This window comes from Kogia breviceps, chromosome 6 (assembly GCF_026419965.1).
Source record: "Kogia breviceps isolate mKogBre1 chromosome 6, mKogBre1 haplotype 1, whole genome shotgun sequence".
NCBI classification, from domain to species: domain Eukaryota; kingdom Metazoa; phylum Chordata; class Mammalia; order Artiodactyla; family Physeteridae; genus Kogia; species Kogia breviceps.
The window spans coordinates 96187838-96211736 of record NC_081315.1 but is presented as its reverse complement, the minus strand read 5'-3'; the positions used below and the strand labels follow the sequence as shown (position 1 = coordinate 96211736).

At 46.5% G+C, this 23899-nt stretch overlaps 1 protein-coding gene across 1 annotated transcript in view; it reads right to left on the bottom strand.

The window, feature by feature from the left end:
• The window catches only part of SEL1L3 (SEL1L family member 3), a 106165-nt gene extending 83331 nt beyond the window's left edge, over positions 1-22834 (bottom strand). The window contains 3 exon segments of the mRNA XM_059066360.2: positions 3853-4423; positions 22607-22656; positions 22659-22834. Of these exon segments, the coding sequence (XP_058922343.1) occupies positions 3853-4423; positions 22607-22656; positions 22659-22773 (736 nt within the window). The 5' untranslated portion in view covers positions 22774-22834.
• Positions 22835-23899: the final 1065 nt, after the last annotated feature.

Below are 23899 nucleotides of genomic sequence, written 5' to 3'. Positions count from 1 at the left end.
AGCCGTGTGAGGGTGCTGTCACAGTGTGATGGTTACACATCAGCTAAGAGAGAAAGGGTCCTTGCCCCTTGGCTAACAGCATTCATCACTCAATCAACAGTCACCGCGAGCCTGCTGTGTGCAGGGCGCCGCACTGGGCACTGGAACCAGACAAAGCGTGACTCACGGAGCCTGTGTTCTAGTGTGGAGACACTCGACGGGCAAATAAGCCACTACATATATTTAATTACAAGGTCCAGTGGTGCCAAGGCTGTGAAGGAAATAAAAGGTAGATATCGATGGGACTGGAGTAGCAGGGGTGGGGCTGCCGCCTTAGATAAGGTGGTCAAGGACGCTGTCCCGGATGAGATGACATTTGTGCAGAGGCTCTGGGAGCGAACTTGGTACATCAAGGGAGAAGCAAGCAGGTCTGCGAAGCTGGGACAGGTGGGCAAGGGTGAGCGTGGCAGGAGATGAGGCCAGCAAGGGGACAGGGACAGATTCCACAGGCCAGGCTAAGGGACATGGCTGATTCTTCCTGAGGCGATGGGAGGAGCCGCCTGCAGGGTGTGCGGTGAGCTGCTTGCACCGGCTGGCTGCCGTCTGAGGAACGAGGGCAAGTGGGGAGGCCATTTGCAGCTTATGGCCGGAGTCCACACAGGGACAGTGGTGGCTTAGACTAGGATGACAGCAAACATTGGTGAGAAGCAACTGAATATGCAGTGACGGGCCAAAGAGAGAGGCAGCAGGGAGAGCTGACCTGTCAAAATAGGACATCAAGTCCAGGTGCACCCCGAGAGCTACCGACCTGTGTGGTTGATTTCTTTCTCTGGGTGAGTCAAGCACACGTGTGGCTGGTGAAGGGCAGCAGCTAATGGCCGGTGCCCTCCCCCAAGGCAATGGACAATAAGTGGCCTCAGGCAGGGTGGACCTAGCCGCCAATGGCCCCCATGCCCAGGAGGCAGCAGGAACAGGTGCATCAGAAGGGCACGTGGCCGAGCCTTGGCACACACGTGTCCTGAAAGGCTGCCGGCTTCTGATCTGGGGTAGGTTTACTCAGCGGGGCGGGACAGAAGCCGGCTGTACCTCCACCGACAATCAGCCCACCGGCCCGGCCTGCCACAGTCCCAGCCCAGGAGGTAAGCTGCAGAGTGTCTGGGCACACACAGCTCAGGCCCTGGGAGCCGAAGCTAAGGCTTTGATGGAGGGCCACTGCAATCACACTCACAGAACATCGGTGCGTGGGGACTGGGCTCTCTCTTTAAAAAGAAAAAAAGAAAAGGCAAGCGAGTCAGGGGGTACTTAGTTCACACGCAGACCTTTTGTATGACATCAGGCACTTGACACAGAAAATGTCTCCCTCCACCCCACACCAGGGCTGTCTGCAGACGGTGACGAGGCCAGGCCTGAAAGCTCCCCCGTGGAGCCCTGATGCCACCTTGTTGTTCCCACTAGACTCTTGTTCTTCAAGAGCCGAAGAAAGAAGCCCCTGCTGGGAACAAGCCAGAGGCCTGGCCGCCTTCCATCGCGCAGACAATATCAAGAACAAAGGTCGTGGACACTTTGCCAGGGCTGCTGCAGACACTCTTTTGATTTGCCTTTTTAAGAGAGGGAGAGGAAGTGCTCCCCTTTTCTTAGCCATACAAACAGTTGGTTTTGAGGGTGGATGAAGCTCCCCACACCTATTTCCAGTGACTTTGAGTCTTAGAAAAGGTTTTCCTCTGTGTTATTAGACTGGTTCTCACCCCAAAAGTAATGCTCTGAAGGAGGCAGGGAGAAAAAAAATCCCTCTGTGCTGTTCCTGAGCCCTGTGAATAGGGGAAGGAACAGCAAAAGAAAAGAAAAGACGTTTCACAGTTTAAGGGTATGTTCAGGAGCCCTAAGTACTCAACCGGCTCGTAAATGACTTCATTTGAAAACTTCCAGCTTGCGATTCAGTCATTCTTCAATGAGAAATATGTGATTTGCCAAACATGAAATGGAATCATTAAGCCCTGACAAAATCAATCGGAGGCAAAGCAAAACTGTGGCTGCGTGTGCCCCATGCTTCCTTCTCCTTAACAAATTAGATATCCCTGCGCAAGGCACTCCAGATGGATACTAGCATGGGGTTCTGCCTGAAAGAGGGATGCACACTGATCATCAAAACGCATGCAGCTCGACGATTTCAGAGGCTTAACTGCCCACCCCACCCTACCCACAATGTGCAGACACACACACAGAAAGGGAATTTGTCTTCTTCTTCTAGATATTTCTGTATTTAAAGCACTGCACAAACATAAGCCAGACACAGAAGAGGGCTATTAAAATCAAATGTAGGATGAAATTGTCTAGAACTACGCACATGCAAAAGTGCACGGAAAAACCAGTGTAAGCTGAGTAAGGTCTGCAGTCTAGTTAAGAGTATTAGATCAATGTCAGTTTCCTGGTTTTGACATTGTACTATGGTTATGGAATATGTCACAATTAGGGGAAGCTGGGGGAAGGATACAGGGGACTCTCCCATTTTTACAACTTCTTACAAATTTCTAATTATTTCAAAATAAAGAGGGGTTTTGGGGGTTTGTTTTTTAATGCCAAATGTGTTGGTTCTACAGCAAGTGGGCTCTGGCCCTTTCAGTTTTCATTAGATGCAGGAGTGTTTGGGGGTAGCCCCAGGAAATACTCACTGCCAGTGTTCTCACTGTGTTCTGAAGTCACCTTGCTCCAAACCAGTCCTCTTGGAGACTAAGAGGTGTCCGGCACGTCCCTGGGTCTGCTGTCACAGGCCTGTGGATTTCTTCCACCCACCAAGCCTGCCTGGGGGTCCAGCCACTGCAACTCAAAGTCCCACCAGCTCTATCCCTGCTCTAGAGGTTCTCAGGCTTTAAGGTGCATCAGAGTCATGGGAATGTATTTAAAATGTGGATTCTAGGGTCCTGTGCCCCACAGATCCTGGCTGAGAAGGACATAGATGAGGACTGGAAATCTGCCTTTGCAACAAGAGCCCTGGTGATTCTGTTGCAGGTGGTCTTAGGCTCCCACTTTAGGAAACACTGCCCAACTCCGGGCGGGTGCCTGGGAGCAGGCCTGGATAGGCTTTCCGTTGCAGGATATGGAGAGGAGCTGGCAGGCGCTCAGCATCCATACGGCTAGGTGCCCGTGCAACAATGGAGAGAACTTCAGCCCCCTTCTGCTAAATGCACGCAGCCAGAGAGCTCCGACCCCAGTGCTTCAAAGCTCTTGAGAAAGGGCACGGGAGCCTCCTCTATTGATCCTTCAGTGGCTCTGACCCTGTGACGTTTAGGATAAAATACAGAGTTTGCATTCTATCATCACTATGGCTACTACTTTTTACTGAGTGCTGATTATTGTGCTGAGCACATTTCATTTAATTCTCACAGTACTGCCCTGAGGGAATTGTGATTTATTACTCCCATTTTACAGATGAGAAAACTGAGACTCTGCAAGTTACACTGGCAGAAAAGTAGCAGAGCCAGGAGTTGAAACCAGGTAGGCTTGGCTGAAAAGCCAATGCTGCACAAAAACTGACACATGTGGGATTTTTGAGGGAGATGGGGAGGAACATTCTGATCCTCATCTCAGTGGCACTAAAGCTCCTTTCCAACGTAAAGCAGATCCAAGCCTCTCAAGGTACCCCTTCCATGGCTCTTTGTCCCTCTCTCAACTCCCTGTTCAATCCTATTCTCTGCTACTCTGTCTCTTCTCGACACCTTTTCACTTTTCCTCTTTCGTCCCCAAAGTCCAAAATTACAGATTCCATTTGCTTCGTCCCCCACCACCAATACAAGAATTTTCCCCTGCCCTTCTCTTAGGATCCAAGCTGTCTGAAAAACAATGAGAATTAGGTTCCTAGCAAGGCAAACGACCTACCATGCTCGAGAGGACACTGGGGAATCTTGTTTGCTCGAAGGTTCCAAATGTAACCCATGTTCCACTCAAGGCACACCTGATGGTCTTTGAAAGGGCGTTCAAAAGGTGGGATGGTCTTCAGCAGGGTATAATTCTTCGCTACAGCGTGTAGCAAGTTTTCCTCCCATTTCACATTCAAGTCTCCACCGCTATATCGGTGAGTAATCCAGGCGCGTAGTATCACCACAGATACCGAAATGGAGTGTCTGATGAAATAATCATCTCTATAAACCATGATGCTTGGAAATTTCACATGTACTATTTGTGTCCTGCTGGTGTGAAGATGTTTCTCATTCTTCCACCTTTTTTTGTACACGGGAATGCTACTTCTGAACTCAGATGAAACCACGGCTTCCAAATTGACAACACAAGGCCGAGAGCATAAATACTCCACCGAGACTTCGGAAACGTTGCGAACATTTCCTTCAAAGACAGTGAAATAAATAAAGTCTTTGTAAGCCACGCTCTGCTCAGCTCTGGGTATCACTGACGTTGTCAGGGAAGTCTGCCTACCCAAAGATGGTACAAAATTCTGAAAAGAAAAAAAAAACAGAGAAAGCTTAAAAATGATCATATTAACAGATACGTGAATCATTATTTTCCTGGAAGAAAAAAATATCCATTTACATAATGCAATGAAAGTGGAAGATAAAAGATGTCGAAAGCACTACCAAATAATTGGAGAAAAACCAACATACACACAAATGAAGATTAGGCCACATTAAACTCTCTCTCCAGACTCAGTAGCATCTGCTCATCAAGATGGGACTTTCAAATCTACGTGGCAAACATTCCAGAGTTGGTTTCCAAATGATGGAGCTAGTTCACGACAAATCCAGGAGCAGTGAACGTGCCTTAAAGTGAAAAAGAGGCAATCCGGCTCCAGACATTTCCAAACTATTGTCCTGACTTCAAATGGTGGTCAAATGCACCCAAATCAAAGGATGGGAGAAGAGTTCAAAGTGCACCGGAGAGAACACATATCAGGGATGCCAGCTGGGGCACTTTTTCTCCATAAGTTCTGAGCTAGGACAAGCATGCATGATGAATGGGCCAGCAAAAGTTTTCTATTGCTCCAAATCACACACAGGCAGGCATGGACCACAAACTGTGTTGTCTGATTCTATCACCACGGATGGTGCCACAGGTGCCAAGAGAGATTTTAGCTGCAGGTTTATTTATCAAGTTCTTCATTTTTTAATTTTTATTTTATATTGAAGTATAGTTGATTTACAATGTTGCGTTAGTTATCTAGTTCTTTAGATGATGAAGCCCTCTCAGTGTGGACTTTCCTTCCAGAAGAAATCTGGAAAGTTTCATCCTGACATTAAGGCAATGTTTTGTTCATGAGGCACCGATGGATGGATGCTAAGAGCTCTTCTACATGTGACTTTGAGATTTAGACATCCATAACACAATAGCAAAAACGTTACTTTGGACCAATTTACACCCATTAGAATGGCTACTATTTTTTTAAAAAAGAAAACCACAAGTGTTCGAGAAGATGCAGAGAAATGTGGAACCCTTGTGTATTGCTGGTGGGAATGTAAAATGGTGCAGCCACTGTGGAAGGCAGTACTGCAGTTCCTAAAAAATTAAGCACATAATTGTCATATGATCCAGCAATTCCACTTCTGGGTCTATATCTAAGTTGAAAGCAGGGCTTGGAAGAGATATGTTCATAGACTTACACCAGGTTCACAACACCAGGTTCACAGCAGCATTATTCATAATAGTTAAAAGAGGGAAACAACACAACTGTCCACTGATGGATGAACAGATAAACAAAATGTGGTATATACACACAATGGAATATTATTCAGCCTTAAAAAGGAAAGAAATTCTGACACACGCTATAATATGAATGAACTTTGAGGACATTATGCTAAGTGAAATGAAAGTCACAAAAGAAAGAATACTGTCTGATTCCACTTATATGAAGTTCCAAGAGTAGTCAGATTCATAGACAGAAAATAGAATGGTGGTTACCAGGGCTTGGGGGGGAGGGGAAATGGGGAGCTGTGGTTTAATGAGTACAGAGTTTCAGTTCCACAAGGTGAAAAGAGTTCCGGTGATGGTTGCACAACCATATGAAAGTACTTACCGGCACCGAACTATAAATTTAAAAATGGCTAAAGTGGTAAATGTTATGCTATGAATATTTTAACCACAAGTTTAAAGAAAAAGGGCACTGTGGTCTTCTCCAAAGAAGGAAGAAATAGGCACCTCTTTCTTCAATTCTGGCTTAGGGCTTAGGAGGGGCAAAGGTGAGTAACATGCGAAGTCTGGAATCAGAGAATCATGTTTACAAATAGCAAACACATGGCAGAACATGGCCTGCACTCCAGTCAAACTAAATGCAGACCCTAAGGGAACACAGCACCAAATGACAGTAATTCTGACTGGGGGCTCTGGGAAAGGCTTTATGGAGGAAATGGCATTTCAGTTGGGCTTCGATGGATGAAGAGAAGTTCTTTAGGTAGAGAGGCAACGGGAGGACACTGCAAGTGATGTGAACAGCTTAAGTAGAGACATGAAAGGAGGGACAGGCGGCTGTCCTGGGGGTCTAGCAAGCAGCCGGCTTTGGCCAGAGGACAGAAGGGGCGTAAATAAAGACACAAAAGGACATGGGAATATGAGGGTCACAAGCCCTCGGTGATAAGCCAGCCCACCCCGGTTTTCAGATGAGGACATGGCAACCCCAAGGGGATGGATGTTCTCCCGACATCCCGCAGCTGCAGGCTTAGCAGAGGCCGGCCCGGAAGCCTGCCTCCTTTTCCTCATGCCAACTCCGACATTCGCCACCCCACAGCACACACCATGAAACCAAAGGTCTGCCATTCCTTGGCTGCCTGAGAACTCCAGGCTGACTCTGCTTTCATATGAAGAGAGATACAGCCAGCATTTATTCACAAGCGACGGTTTATTCATTTGGCCAGATGTGCCGAGACGTGGCCCCCTCCTCAAGATTCAAATCGAGCTATTGAGACGGCTTAAAGATGGCGGAAGAGTAAGACGCGGAGATCTCCTCCCTCCTCACAGAGACATCAGAAATACATCTACACGTGGAACTTCTCCTATAGAACACCCACCGAACGCTGTCAGAAGACCTCAGACCTCCAAAAAGGCAAGAAACTCCCCACATATCTGGGTAGGGCAAAAGAAAAAAGAATAAACAGGGACAAAAGAATAGGGATGGGACCTACGCCAGTGGGAGGGAGCCGTGAAGGAGGAAAGACTCCCACACACTAGAGGCCCCTTCGCGGGCGGAGACTGCGGGCGCCGGAGGGGGAAGCTCCGGAGCCGCGGAGGACAGCTCAGCCACAGGGGTGCGGAGGGCAAAGCGGAGAGATTCCCGCAGAGGATCGGTGCCGACCGGCACTCACCAGCCCGAGAGGCTTGTCTGCTCGCCCGCCGGGGCGGGCGGGGCCGGGAGCTGAGGCTCGGGCTTCAGTCGGATCCCAGGGAAAGGTCTGGAGTTGGCAGAGTGAAGACAGCTTGAAGGGGGCTAGTGCGCCACGGCTGGCCGGGAGGGAGTTCGGGAGAAGTCTGGAGCTGCCGAAGAGGCAAGAGACCTTTTCCTCCCTCTTTGCTGCCTGGGCGCGAGGAGAGGGGAGTAAGTGCGCCGCTTAAAGGAGCCCCAGAAGCGGGCGCGGAGCTACCGAAGAGACAAGAGACTTTTTCTTGCCTCTTTGCTTCCTCGGGTGTGAGGTGAGGGGATTAAGAGCACCGCGTAGAGGAACTCCAGAAACGGGCGCGAGCCGCGGCCGTCGGCACGGACAGTAGAGACGGGTGTCGGACGCTAAGGTTGCTGCTGCCACCACCAAGAGGCCTGTGTGTGAGCACAGGTCACTCTCCACACCGGCCCTCCCGGGAGCCCGTGCAGTCCGCCACTGCCGGGGTCCCGGGATCCAGGGACAGCTTCCCCGGGAGAACGCACGGCGCGCCTTGGGCCTGTGCAGCGTCACGTCGGCCTCTGCCGTCGCGGACTCGCCCCGCCCCCGTGCCACTCCCTCCCCCCAGCCTGAGTGAGCTGGAGCCCCCGAATCAACTGCTCCTTTAACATCGTCCTGTCTGAGCGAAGGGCAGTCGCCCTCGGACAACCTACACGCAGAGGCGGGACCAAGTCCAAAGCTGAACCCCAGGAGCTGTGCGAACAGAGAGGAGAGGGGGAGGTCTCTCCCAGCAGCCTCAGAAGCGGCGGATTAAAGCTCCACAATCAACTTTAAGTGCCCTGCATCTGTTGAAAACCTGAAGAGACAACGAATCATCCCAAGTTGAGGAGGTGGACTTTGGGAACAAGATGCACTATTATTTCCCCCTTTTTTTTTCTTTTTGTGAGTGTGTATGTGTGTGCTGCTGTGTGAGATTTTGTCTGTATAGCTTTGCTTTCACCATTTGTCCTAGGGTTAGACCGACCCATTTTTCTGTTTTTTTTTTTTTTAAAGGAAATTTTTCTTCTTAATAATTATTTTTTATTTTAATAACTATACTTTATACTACTCTGTCTTCTCCCTTTCTTTCTTCCTTCCTTTCTTCCCTCCTTCCCTCCTTTCTTCCTTCCTTCCCCCCTTCTTTCCTCCCTTCCTCTCTTCCTTCCTCCCTTTCTTCCTCTGCACCTTCCTTCCTTCATTTCTTCCTTCCTTTCTTCCTTCATTCCCTCCCTCCCTCCTTCCTTCCTTTTCTTTCCTTTCTATTTATTCTACCTTTTATTTTGAGCCGTGTGGATTAAAGGTTCTTGGCGCCCCAGCCAGGCACCAGGGCGGTGTCCCTGAGGTGGGAGAACCAACCTCAAGACACTAGTCCACAAGACACCTCCCAGCTCCACGTAATATCAGACGGCAAAAATCTCCAAGAGATCTCCATCTCAACACCAAGACCCAGCTTCACTCAAGGACCAGCAAAGAACAGTGCTGGACACCCTATCCCCAACAAAGAGCAAGACAGGTCTACAGCCCCATCCATTAGCAGAGAGGCTGCCTAAAATCATAATAAGGTTACCAACATCCCCAAACACACCACCAGACGAGGACCTGCCCACCAGAAAGACAAGATCCAGCCTCATCCACCAGAACAGAGGCACTAGTCCCCCCAACCAGGGAATCTACTCAACCCACTGAACCAACCTTAGCCACTGGGGACAGCCACCAAAAACAACAGGAACTACGAACCTGCAGCGTGCAAAAAGGAGACCCCAAACACAGTAAGATAAGCGAAATGAGAAGACAGAAAAACACACAACAGATGAAGGAGCAAGATAAAAACACACCAGACCTAACAGATGAAGAGGTAATAGCCAATCTACCTGAAAGAGAATTTAGAATAATGATAGTGAAGATGATGCAAAATCTTGGAAATAGAATAGACAATTTGCAAGAAACAGTTAACAGGGACCTAGAAGAAATAAAGAGGAAGCAAGAAACGATGAGCAACACAATAAAGAAATTAAAAATACTCTAGATGGGATCAATAGTAGAATAACTGAGGCAGAAGGACGGATAAGTGACCTGGAAGATAAAATAGTGGAAATAACTACTGCAGAGCAGAAGAAAGAAAAAAGAATGAAAAGAACTGAGGACAGTCTCAGAGACCTCTGGGACAACATTAAACGCACCAACATTCGAATTATAGGGGTCCCAGAAGAAGAAGAGAAAAAGAAAGGGACTGAGAAAATATTTGAAGAGATTATAGTTGAAAACTTCCCTAATATAGGAAAGGAAATAGTCAATCAAGTCCAGGAAGCACAGAGAGTTCCATACAGGATAAACCCAAAGAGAAACACGCCAAGACACATAATAATCAAACTGTCAAAAATTAAATACAAAGAAAACATATTAAAAGCAGCAAGGGAAAAACAACAAATAACACACAAGGGAATCCCCATAAGATTAACATCTGATCTTTCAGAAGAAACTCTACAAGCCAGAAGGGAGTGGCAGGACATATTTAAAGTGATGAAGGAAAAAAACCTACAACCAAGATTACTCTACCCAGCAAGGATCTCATTCAGATTTGATGGAGAAATTAAAACCTTTACAGACAAGCAAAAGCTGAGAGAGTTCAGCACCACCAAACCAGCTCTACAACAAATCCTAAAGGAACTTCTCTAGGCAAGAAACACAAGAGAAGGAAAAGACCTACAAGAACAACCCAAAACAATTAAGTAAATGGTAATAGGAACATACATATTGATAATTACCTTAAATGTAAATGGATAAAATGCTCCCACCAAAAGACACAGACTGGCTGAATGGATACAAAAACAAGACCCATATATATGCTGTCTACAAGACACCCACTTCAGACCTAGGGACACATACAGTCTGAAAGTAAGGGGATGGAAAAAGATAGTCCATGCAAATGGAAATCAGAAGAAAGCTGGAGTAGCAATTCTCATATCAGACAAAATAGACTTTAAAATAAAGACTATTACAAGAGACAAAGAAGGACACTACATAATGATCAAGGGATCGATCCATGAAGAAGATATAACAATTGTAAATATTTATGCACCCAACATAGGAGCACCTCAATACATAAGGCAAATACTAACAGCCTTAAAAGGGGAAATCGACAGTAACACAATTATAATGTGGGACTTTAACACCCCACTTTCACCAATGGACAGATCATCCAAAATGAAAGTAAATAAGGAAACACAAGCTTTAAATGATACATTACACAAGATGGACTTAATTGATATTTATAGGACATTCCATCCAAAAACAACAGAATACACATTTTTCTCAAGTGCTCATGGAACATTCTCCAGGATTGATCATATATTGGGTCACAAATCTAGCCTTGGCAAATTTAAGAAAATTGAAATCGTATCAAGTATCTTTTCCAACCACAACGCTATGAGACTAAATATCAATTACAGGAAAAGATCTGTAAAAAATACAAACACATGGAGGCTAAACAATACACTACTTAATAACGAAGTGATTAAGAAGTAAAGCTGTCACTGTTTTCAGATGACATGATACTATACATAGAGAATACCAAGGATGCTACCAGAAAACTACTAGAGCTAATCAATGAATTTGGTAAAGTTGCAGGATACAAAATTAATGCACAGAAATCTCTGGCATTCTTATACACTAATGATGAAAAATCTGAGAGTGAAATTAAGAAAACACTCCCATTTACCACTGCAACAAAAAGAATAAAATATCTAGGAATAAACCTACCTAAGGAGACAAAAGACTTGTACGCAGAAAACTATAAGACACTGATGAAAGAAATTAAAGATGATACAAATAGGTGGAGAAATATACCATGTTCTTGGATTGGAAGAATCAACATTGTGAAAATGACTATACTACCCAAAGCAATCTACCGATTCAATGCAATCCCTATCAAATTACCACTGGCATTTTTTATAGAACTAGAACAAAAAATTTCACAATTTGTATGGAAACACAAAAGACCCCGAATAGCCAAAGCAATCTTGAGAACGAGAAATGGAGCTGGAGGAATTAGGCTCCCTGACTTCAGACTCTACTACAAGGCTACAGTAATCAAGACAATATGGTACTGGCACAAAAACAGAAATATAGATCAATGGAACAGGATAGAGAGCCCAGAGATAAACCCACACACATATGGTCACCTTATCTTTGATAAAGGAGGGAAGGATATACAGTGGAGAAAAGACAGCCTCTTCAATAAGTGGTGCTGGGAAAACTGGACAGCTACATGTAAAAGTATGAAATTAGAACAATCCCTAACACCACACACAAAAATAAACTCAAAATGGGTTAAAGACCTAAATGTAAGGCCAGACACTATCAAACTCTTAGAGGAAAACATAGGCACAACACTATACGACATAAATCACAGCAAGATCCTTTTTGACCCATCTCCTAGAGAAATGGAAATAAAAACAAAAATAAACAAATGGGACCTAATGAAACTTAAAAGCTTTTGCACAGCAAAGGATACCATAAACAAGACCAAAAGACAACCCTCAGAATGGGAGAAAATATTTGCAAATGAAGCAACTGACAAAGGATTAATTTCCAAAATTTATAAGCAACTCATGCAGCTCAATAACAAAAAAACAAACGACCCAATCCAAAAATGGGCAGAAGAACTAAATAGACATTTCTCCAAAGAAGATATACAGATTGCTAACAAACACATGAAAGAATGCTCAACCTCATTAATCATTAGAGAAATGCAAATCAAAACTACAATGAGATATCATCTCACACCGGTCAGATTGGCCATCATCAAAAACTCTAGAAACAATAAATGCTGGAGAGGGTGTGAAGAAAAGGGAACCCTCTTGCACTGCTGGTGGGAATGTAAATTGATACAGCCGCTATGGAGAACAGTATGGAGGTTCCTTAAAAAACTACAAATAGAACTACCATACGACCCAGCAATCCCACTACTGGGCATATACCCTGAGAAAACCATAATTCAGAAAGACTCATGTACCAAAATGTTCATTGCAGCTCTATTTACAATAGCCAGGACATGGAAGCAACCTAAGTGTCCATCAACAGATGAATGGATAAAGAAGATGTGGCACATATATACAATGGAATATTACTCAGCCATAAAAAGAAATGAAACTGAGTTATTTATAATGAGGTGGATGGACCTGGAGTCTGTCATACAGAGTGAAGTAAGTCAGAACGAGAAAAACAAATACCGTATGCTAACACATATATATGGACTCTAAGGGAAAAAAATGTCATGAAGAGATTAGTGATAGGACGGGAATAAAACACAGACTTACTCGAGCATGGACTTGAGGATATGGGGAGGGGGAAGGGTGGGCTGTGACGAAGTGAGAGAGTGGCAGGGACATATATACACTATCAAATGTAAATTAGATAGCTAGTGGGAAGCTGCTGCATAGCACAGGGAGATCACCTCTGTGCTTTGTGACCACCTAGAGGGGTGGGATAGGGAGGGTGGGAGAGAGGGTGATGCAAGAGGGAAGAGATATGGGAACATATGTATACGTATAACTGATTCAGTTTGTTGTAAAGGAAAAACTAACACACTATTGTAAAACAATTATACTCCAATAAAGATGTTAAAAAAAAAAAAAATCGAGCTATTAAGCCCATAGCAGCGTTTAGCCGAAGCCCGAGACTGCGGGCGCTCATGGGAGCTGGACCAGAGTGGTGCCCGTGCGTGACCTGCGCTCCTCAGTCCAAACCCCAAGGCTTCCCTTTCTCAGCTCCCCGGAAGGAGACATTTGCTTATTTAGTGAGACAATAGGGAACAGAGTCCAGGATATGCTGTGGTATATTAAATATTACATTGTGTCCCTTCTCAAAGAATGACTTAAAACCTCTTCCTCGTTCTTTTCATGTATACCTTAATACCTCACCCAGGCCCCATTCTCCCACTTCAAGTTTTTTTTTTTTTTTTTTTTTTTTTTTTTTTTTTTTTTGCGGTATGCGGGCCTCTCACTGTTGTGGCCTCTCCCGTTGCGGAGCACAGGCTCCGCGGCCATGGCTCACGGGCTTAGTTGCTCCGCGGCATGTGGGATCTTCCCGGACCAGGGCACGAACCCGTGTCTCCTGCATCGGCAGGCGGATTCTCAACCACTGCGCCACCAGGGAAGCCCGTACTTCAAGTTTTTTAAATCACAGTTTTATTGCTGATGCTAGGAACTCCAGTGAAAACCTCTTTTAAACAGAGCTGTCTGATCTCCTTCAACTTCATTGGAAAGTGCAGTTAATTCATTTACATCTTATTGCTAAAAATGCCCCAGCCCACTTTCCCACGTTAATAAGCACAGCATCATGCTAAATATAGTTTCACTTTTGCTTGGTGACCCACAAACTTCCCGACCTCAGGCTCATCATTGTGGAGATGGGTGGTGACAGATGAGCATGAAGAAGGTATGCGACACCTGACAGTGTATTCTCTCCAGGACCTTCTCTTGAAATTCTGTTTTTCAGGAAATCTCCATATACTCATATGAAGATCATTTTGTTTTCACTGGCTTCAGAGTCTCAAGTGAAGTAAAAGTAAATTCCAGGTTGACAGGTCCTAGATGTATGCTATCCGATATGGAGGCCACAAGTCATACTAAACACTTAAACCGAGATGTGCTGTAAGTGTAAACGATACAATGGATTTCAAAGACTGAACACAAAAAAGGATTTTAAAAATCTCATTAATAATTTTTTTTTTTTTTTTTTTTTCTGTGGTATGCGGGCCTCACTGTTGTGGCCTCTCCCGTTGCGGAGCACAGGCTCCGGAAGCGCAGGCTCAGCGGCCATGGCTCACGGGCCCAGCCGCTCCGCGGCATGTGGGATCTTCCCAGACCGGGGCACGAACCCGTGTCCCCTGCATCGGCAGGCGGATTCTCAACCACTGCGCCACCAGGGAAGCCCCTCATTAATAATTTTTATACTGATTACACATTGAAATGATAAGATTAAGATACAGTGAGTTCAATAAAATACAGTACTAAAATTAATTTTACCTGTTTCTGTTTACTTGTTTAGTGTGGCTACTAGAAAATGTGAAATTACATATGTGGCTCGAATTTGTGGCTCACATATTTCTATCCAATGGTGCTATTCTAGATCTGAGGTCAGAGACTTTTCCCGTAAAAAGGGGCCATATCGTAATTATTTTGGGTTTTTCAGCTGCTTGATGTCCATCTAGTGTGGTATCAAGAAAGCAGACATTGACAACACACAAGCCAGTGAGCATGGCTGTGGTCCAGTGCAACCTTGTTTACAGAAAAATGTAGCTGGCCGGATTGGCCCGGGGGCCAGAGTTTGCAGATCACTGTTACAGGCCATCGAGCTTTTATTCTAGATAGAGTTTTTGTATTATTAGATATTATTTATTTTGTCATTTTTATGAAAATGTGTTCTCGTCATTATTTTGAATTATAGCCATTTGGAAAGATGACAAGATCATATAATAATCAGCGGAATCAGAAGACCACTTCAAGTGCTATAGAGTTTTAAAGAACACAGAGCGACAAAAGATATACTTTTTAAAGGAATAATCACATAGGAGAAATAAGATGAATAACCCAATCAGGCATCCTTTCCTATACATGTGGTTGATGGGGCTTGATTTGCTATTTTGCCAAGGGTCCCTCATGGGTATGTTGACACCTTGTTAATGTTTCTTTCAATAAAGATCTAAGTAGGATGAGAAGTTGGAACTAGGCTAGGAAAAGAGGTAGAATTTCATGGTCTGACGGGTCTTCCCTGGCGGTCCAGTGGTTAAGACTCCACGCTTCCACTGCAGGGAGCACAGATTCAATCCCTGGTTGGGGAGCTAAGATCCTGCAAGCCACTTGGCGCAGCCAAAAAACAACAACGAGAATTTCATGGACTGAAATAGATGTTTCAAGAAGTGAGAGAAACATTAGTGACAGCTGGGGAACAAGAGAAGAGTAACTTGAGGGATAGGGTGATGTTCTTAATATGATGGGGGTATGCCAGCCCCAAAGAGGACCTCAGAGTTACTGTATGTGATTTGAGGAGCATGGTCTAAATCCCTCAGGAAGGTTTTGCAATCTTCCTTCTCGTGGGCGCCTATTGTAACATAGGAAGCTGGCATCTCGTGGGTTGGAGCAGACTCAGCGGGCAGCTGCTACGCCACGAGTCGTGGCTACCTCTGTTATGTACAAAACCAACACCGATTAGAGACACATCACATTCTAAATATTGACTAAGCTGAAGCTGATTTCCTGGCTCAAGTTATGTGTGTGTTATGAGCTATTTCCTGCCAGGAAAATAAGGCAATTAACTTGAAGACTTTCAGCTACGGGCATGACACGTGTCCAAACTTCATAGGTATTTTCACATGCCAGGTTGCATTAACATAAGATAAAAATTACCCAAATGTTCCTTTGTTTAGAAATTATAAAGTCAGAGTCCATGTCTTGTTCGTTGTTAAGTCCCCGGCTTGTAAGATAGAGCTCGGCACGTTGTAGAGTTTGGCTAAGGGTTTTTTTTGCTGAAATAAGTACCAGGCGTGGCCATTTCTGCCAGGTGCCTCGGTGGTCCAACTCAGATCAACTGCCCCACAGCGCTGGGGGCACCTGCATATAAACCAAAGCACTCGATCCAATCTTGAGTCCCCACCAAATTTTCCTGACATTCACAAGTTCTTTGGGGTGGCTGGGGGGATGGGGGTTGGCACTCCTCTGTTTTTCATCCAGCCTCATTAATCTCCTTTCAAAGAACATTCCACTGGGCCCCTGGGAGTCAGAGTTGACCCAGGGGACTGTGAGGTCAGAGAACATGGCACTCACACCCACCGTGTCCCTTTAGGGTGGACTTCTCCCTTTCAGACAACTGCCCTACATTCTAGAACTTTTCCATTTCCCCACACCAAAAAGTATAAATTAAAAATTTTAAATTTCCTGCCCCTCCACCCCCTGTTGGACTCGTGCTCATCTGGCAAGTTCACCCATGTTAAAGTGATAATGAAAAACACTGCCGTAATGTCACATATCTGCATTTCTAGGCCAGCCTGGTGGAGATAATGCCTTCAAAACAAAGGCCAAATGTACTGCAGCTGTAAAGCAAGATAGTTGCAGTGTAAAGGGCACCTCTATGCCCCTCAAATTACGCCATTTAGGCAACCACATAGATGTTTCACCGCTCCGCACACAATGGAGCTGGGCTCTGAAACATGCCTGAGCCCTCAAACATCTGTTTATACCAGAATGAAGCCCTAATCAAAGTCAAATTTGACAACATCCCCCACAGTCACAAAACGTAGATTCCTTTGTCTTTGTTTAATTGTGTGTTTTGCCATTTTTTTAAAAAAAGACAGAAATGGGTCATTTCATGTGTGTTCCTGATAAAAGACCCAAAATTGGAACTCTAAATGCATTCCGTTCAGCCTGGGAATCAAGAAACAGATGAACTTAATGTATCTTCTGGATGGAAAAAATAATCTATCAAAACCACCTGAACTTTTTTTAGGATGAGTCCATCTCATTCCTTTAAAAATCAGTAAGAGGAAACTCTGTTCAAATAACCTTCCCTTGTTCCAAAGATGTGAGAAAACTTGGCTCTTTTCTCTATATGATCTACTTATTATTTAAGGAAACAGAGAGATTAGAAAATCTTAACTCACGTCACTTGTCTCTCTATGGGAAGTCCATTTACACTTACATGTGCATGTGGGTATGTCTGATTGCAAACAATAATTGACTATTTTTCTTATCCTTGTCCATTCCACCCCCCAGTCACCTAAGAAAACCTTGGCTCTTGAGCACTCGCTCTCCAAACTGGCTGGATCAAACTTTCCATAGGTCAAAAGGTAATGGTATTGGCTTAAGAGGCCTACGTTTCCGATTCTGCCAACTAGAAGTAAGCAAAAATTCTGTTTATGTCAACAAAGCATGCAATTAAGCAGAATAAGCAATGACATCAGTATGGACTTCGAGGTCAAGATGAGCCTTGGGAAGCATTTCCCAGCCGACCCGTGTGCCTTCCCAAACCTGAGAGCTGGCTAGAGAAACGCCATTGCAATAATGATCAACACTCCTTGCTGTGTTGGATCCTCTCCCCCTTTGAATACTGTTTGATATGCTATTTCTTGCTAACACAGATTATCAGAGGGTAACCAAGTTTGGTGCAGTTTAATTTCACTGAGTACCTACTATGTGCTAGGCACGGGGACAAACGCAGTAAGTCTTCTCATTCACTTCTAACATCATCCTCTCACACTGAATTTCATAGAACTTCTCCCCTCTAACCTCACAACAGCTCTCTGAGGGACACAGCATTCCAGTTAACAGCTGAGGAAATGAAATGGATTCAGAGAGGGTGAGTAACTTGCACAAGATCAACCAGCTACTAAAAAGCAGAACCAAAATTCAAATCCATAGCTGCTGACTCCAAAGCTGGTGATGGTGTGCCTGCTGCCTTCCAGAAACACCCAAAATGATGCCCTCAACTCATCCACTTCTACACCCGTCACCACCTTCTGGTTACAGGTGGGGGAATCTTGGGACTTTGCTCACTCCCATCTTGAAAGTGTGGGGTGAGGGGCTAAAATCACATCAGATCACCATGCATTACGTCTGGGGAGGGTAGATGCTCTCTTACTCACAAACACACACGCTGCACTGAGCCAACTCCCCAGCTTGGTTCAGCCCTTCTTCGGGAGACACTGGGAGGCAAATGACAAGCCACCAAAGCAGAAGCTCCTCAGCAATTCCTCACATCCCGCACGCCCTCGTGCCCCTCCGTTCCTTTCTCCGGGGAATGGGATGAGCCAATAAACAGGGTAACTGAATTCACTTTAGGCTATTTATGGTCTACTTCCAGTCTATCCAACTTCTCCGTGAATCGCCTGGCCTCTTTACGCCTTCTCTTCTACCTGCCCTCCGGCTGCTCCGTTCAGCCAACTGGTAGCCCCCCCACACTTTTGCCAACAGGCAGCCGGAAGGAAGAGAAGGCAAGAGGCAAACACCGCCAGTCGGGAGATTTTAGGGACTCTGGTTGGAATGAATGGGGAAGCTATTGGCGGATGTGAAGTTAGAGGATGGGTCTCTGTATTTCAAATATCCATAATCATTCTTGCACAAACTGGATAACTGAAGGTCTCTGTACCTCGTTTTGAAGTTCCTAGGTCCCGTGTTACACAAAGCAAGGAGTGAATGAACACTTCTGGAGGGATAACTGATGGTCTGTGGTCGCTTACAGAGAACTCTGGACAAGACTCTGTCACAGCCACTGTCTGCCGATGAGCTCCACATACATCTCTGCCGCTGATGCCCTCTTGTTTCTTTGTCTTCTGGTTGTCTCACAAGTGCTAATGTCCACTAGGAATATTTCAGCTCTACAGCTGACACCAATACCAGCCATGGTGAGATTTGTTTTCTCATTTTAGGAAAAAATTATACTTCGAGATCAGAGTTTGGAAGAGACAGAATTGCCTTCTCCAAGTTCCACTGTGACAAATGGGGCTGGGCAGTCTCAGGCTGTTCTAGCCGAGTCTGGTGGAAGCTAAGAGTTATTGATGGACGAGAATGGCTAGGGGGTCTCTGAGGCAGAGAAAGACCAGCATGGACCCCACCACTCAACACCCATAACCTCAGTGGAAGCAGTTTCCTTGACCTTTTGCTTTCAAGACCCCATCCTCTCTGAGGAGGCTCTCTGCATCTTGACCTTTGGTGACCTCAGAATTTGGGGGGCAGCTGCTGGAACCAGGGATCATCTTTTCAGAAATCTGCTTGGCATCGTTCCGTGACTTATCTTTCAGGCCTCGTCACAATTATTCATGCTTTGGCAGTATCCTAGCTACAATCACAGTACTGTTCTTGGGCTGCTACTGAAGGTTACTCTGTCCCAGCCAATGGAGAAGGAATGTGCCCATCACCTCAGCACCCTGTTCTCCATCAGGGTGGCAGGGGCTTAAAGGCATCTATCTAGAAGGCCTCTCTCAACCTCCAGCCCTTGTGAACCAGCAAATAGGTAGGGATAACACAAAACAGGAGTCAATCCCCAAATCACAGACAATCTGTCTTTGGAATACATTCCAAGGCACACTTGGCTATACTCTTGGACACATGTTCATACAAACTCAAGTGCTGAACTCTGCCAGCTGCCTCTGGATTATACAAGGACCCCATCCTTTACCTCTCCATTGTGATGGCAAATATCTTCTGGCTTTACCTTCCCCCCCTCCCCTCTTTAACATCCTGCTTCTACTCTGTGGCCTGGGCTTCCTGCTTTGTATATTTTAGGCTACTTTAGACATGACCTCACATCCTGATCAATTTCACAGAAGCTGCTAATTTTGAGAACTTTGCTAATGGCCCATACATCTATGAATAAGGGGAATGGGTTATAAGCAGCAAAATCCAGAAGGCAATGAATGGCTAGAACTGAGACTCTGGAAGGAGATAGACTTGGGTTTCAAACCTGGACTACCTGTGTGTCCTAGTGCAACTAACTTAACCTCTCTGAGCCTCAGTTAACTCATCTGAATGGGGATCATACTATGTCCTACCTCACAAGGTTATTGTTAAGATTAATATTGGATAATGCATATAAATAACCTAGGGCAATGCAAACTATTATTGTTACTACTACTACTACTATTATTATTTAGGTTTCCAAATTATGAGATAGCTTTCTTCCTCTAGTGTCTATCTATTCCTGAGGTCCTGCTTAGCTATTCTGCTCGACTTCCACCCTCCATCTGTCCACACCCCTGCCCTGACCATTTTCCCTAGGAAGTATTCCTTGGTGTACAAGACACACACTTATGCATTTTTTTCAGTAGTTTATGTTTCTCATGTGTTCATGCAGCTGTTTTACATTTTCCCCAATTTGCAACTGAATTTCTCCAAGGTCAAGAAGGCTTCCCTTTCAGCAGTTCCTCTGGTAGCACATACCTCTCGAGCAAAATCCCTACCAATGGCTAGACCTTTAGAACAAAAGGTGAAGCCCACCTACCAAGTCACACTTTTGCTTCCCTGTGTTTTGCAAAACTTTCTCATTCAGTTGAAAAATGGTTTGCTTGTTTATTCAAGTTTTTTTTTTTTTTAACAGTAGCATATCCGAAGCCCATCTGAAGGAAACACACATACTCAGGAAGCACTGACATTTCCCTCTCCATGGTAGTTCCAAAATCCATCCCTTCCTTGTCTGCCAAGACATTCATCCATGCTCTAGTTATTTTCCACATTACAGTATTTTCTATAATCTCTCTTTTTGGAGCCCTACCTCACCACTTCACAAACTCACCATAGTCTGTCCATAGCATCATTTTTCTCCTCTCTGTGACCTGTTGTCTCAAATCCCCCTTGGTCCATACAGAAATTTTATAAATTTATTTTTTAAAATTTTATTTCTTTTACTTTTGACTGCTTTGGGTCCTCATTGCTGCACGCAGGCTTCTCATTGACGTGGCTTCTCTTGTTGCAGAGCATGGGCTCTAGGGATCCTCCCGGACTAGGGCTCAGATCTGCGTTCCCTGCATTGGCAGGTGGATTCTTAACCACTGCACCACCAGGGAAACTCCATACAGCACTTTTATCCTTGCTCCATCATCTGTCTTTGCTCCTGTGGACCACTTAGGCCTTTATTGCTCTTGTTTCTCTGATTTCTTGTAACTGTCAAGAAGCAGTCTCTGCTTGCCACGTCTTGGTATTTCCACGTAGAACTTTCCTGACCACTTGTACATTAATGTTTCACACACTGCTCTACTACATCATTTCTGCCTCTGTGGGTAACCAGTGTATTGTGGATGGGAATCATCTGTTTAAACTGCAACCCTGTCATGTGTTATGGCAGTTATATTTATGAGCCTGTGTGCTGTAACCCTGTGGCATAAATATTAAATAATAATATCTCCTGGGTGAAAAAAATTATTCATGTTAACTGACAACTTCTTATAAAAATTGAACTAAAGCCAACCACAAAATCTGGTACTGGCTTATTTTACAATATGAGGAAAAGCAGGGATTGCTCAACAGGTAGATGAAGAGGCAGAATTACAATTTGCATTTTTACATCCTCTTGCTTCAAGAAATGAAACATTCAACAAGTAAAGGGTGTCAAAAGAAACTTGGGCTGAGTGGCAAATTTCTTTGGAATCAAATTATAAATCCTGCCAGTGTCTCCTAAGCAGTTTTTTGCCTCCAAGAAGAAAGTCTCCAAATAATGGCAATGCCACATAAATGAAAAGAATTCTGGACAATGACACTACTCAATTTTTTTTCTCTTTTTTTTTCCAGCATTCTGTGAACTTCCTATTACATCAGTTTCATGATTCAGCATTTTCCATCTCATTTATTTACAGTAATATATGGCGAGATAACCCAAGGTTTCTGCAGGATCCTGGAACATAAGGTAGGCTGGACAGAAAGGGTGGCACCTCCTGTAAATTTACTGTTGTTTAGGAGATTTCAAAGCACAAGAGAGCAAGCCAGCAAAGGAATTGGGGAATATTCCCCCACCTTGTTCTGAGGGTCTAAATTACTCTGGTATTTTAAATGAGTTGGTTTTGAAAAACAGGTTACTGCCATTTAGTTGACGACTAAAACAAAAGCCAGGAAGTGTGCAAATTGTAAACGGACACGCATGAGCCAAACGTGTTCTCTGAAAAGACAATGTTCAAGACGCAGCTAAAGTCCCCACTCTGGCGGTAAGCGTGCTACAAAGAACTAGATTTCTTTCTGGCAGCCGCAACTTGGCTGGAGTGGCCATGGAGGAGTTTAAGAGCGCTAGAAATACGAGGTTCATCGCCGGGTGCGTCCGCACAAAACGGTCCGGGCCATGAGGACCGGGTGGAAACTAAGAGGAGGGGCGAGGCGGTTGGCATTCGCAGAGAGAAAGAGGTGAAGTTGGGCATGTGGAGGAAAGGAACCTCGAGAAGATTGTGAGGGACGCCCAGGACCGGCAGGGAGGGAGCTGGAGAGCCGTGCGCAGCGGGGAGGGGGGAAACGCGGGGTGACGAGGCTCCCAGGTGAAGTGGGGAACAGGACTGGGTGTCGAGGGGAACCTGACCCGGGTCTCGGAGGGAGAGGAAGGGACCCCGGCGAGAGCGCAGCGCCGCAACTCCGGTCCACGCACCGCTCTCCGCGCCCCGGGTACCCGTCCCAGGTGCCGGGAGCGCCCAGGGTGCGGCGGCGAGGAAGAGACAAAACTAGCCGTGCCGCACCCGTCCGCCCCGGCCGCCCCCACCCGCGTCCCCGGGGCCCCGCGCGGAGGGGAGGACCCGTGCAGGGTCCGGCGCTTACCAGGTAGCAGAATAGGAGCAGCGCGCAGGCAGGGCGCCCGCCGAGGCCAGTGGGACGCCGCCGCTCGGGGGAGCCATTGCTGTGGCCCGGGGGCCGGCCGCGAGCCGCAGGGGTTGTTGCTGCTGCTGCCGCCGTGGCCACCCGAGCCCCGCGCCGCGCCGCTGCATGGCGAGGCCGCCCGGATCCGGGCCGGAACAGGTCACCTGGTGCAGGGGCCGGCCCCCGCCCGAGGCGCCACTTTCCCGCCCGCCCCCGGCCGGGCCGGCCGCTGCGCGCGGGGCCACCTGCCGCCGCCGCCTCCACTGCCGCTGCCGCCGTCGCCGCCCCCGCAGCCCCAGCCGAGCGCCAGCTCCTCCCAGCCTCCCAGTCCCCGTCCCCTCCCTCCCCTCCGCTCCCGGCCCAGCCCTCCTCCCGGCCGCTCCCTCCTGCCCCCGGGCTTCCACCCGGGCGGGCGGCAGGCGCCCACGCAGGTGGGGACTGCCCCGGGCCCCGCCCCCTGGCCGCCGCGACCCCGCTCCCGGCCAGGCCCCCTTTCCCTTTCTTTCCTTTCCTCTCCTTCCCCACCCCCCTTCCGCGCTCTTTCTCTCTGCGATCTCTCTCCCCGCCCTCCGCTTCCCTTTTTTCCTTCTGTACAATTCTCTCACTCTCACCTCTCTCTTCTTAACCCCCTCTTATTTTCTTTTTTCACTTGCTTCCTTCTCTCTCAATCCGTTTCCTCTCTCCACTCCCTCCTCTTCTCATTCTATTCCTCTCTTGCGCATCCTCTCTCTCCCACCCACTCCTTTGGCGGGTCCTGCAGCCTAGTTCCCGCCCGTACAATGGGTTTTTGTTTGGTTGCTTTTTTGGCGAGGGCGCCATTCCCGTCGGGCGCAGTGCGAGTGTGCCCCCGTGGAGTCGCGCCACGCAGTGGCCCAGCTTCCAGTCTTTAAGGGTGGATTTTGACCCCTACCAACCTCCACCTGTCCACCTGCAGACGCGGGGCCTCCTCCCTGCGGGCACCGTTTTAGCCCGAGGTGCGCCGCACCCTGCCGGCTGGTTCGCGGCACATTCTGGATGCTTCCCGAGGGTTTTGTACCCCGGCCGGCGCCACTGCCGCCGAGCTCTTTGTTTTAATTGTCCAGAGGATCGGCGCCCAAATCGCGTTCGTATTTGATTTGCATGCCTGTGCCCAGGCTTCCACTTTGGACCGAAAAGAAAATGAATTAATTAGGCCAATTCAGTTGTGCTCAAGCCCCAAGTGAAAGGGGTGAGGCTCTTGAAGTACACAAACAGATTTTTTTTTTTTTAAATTTT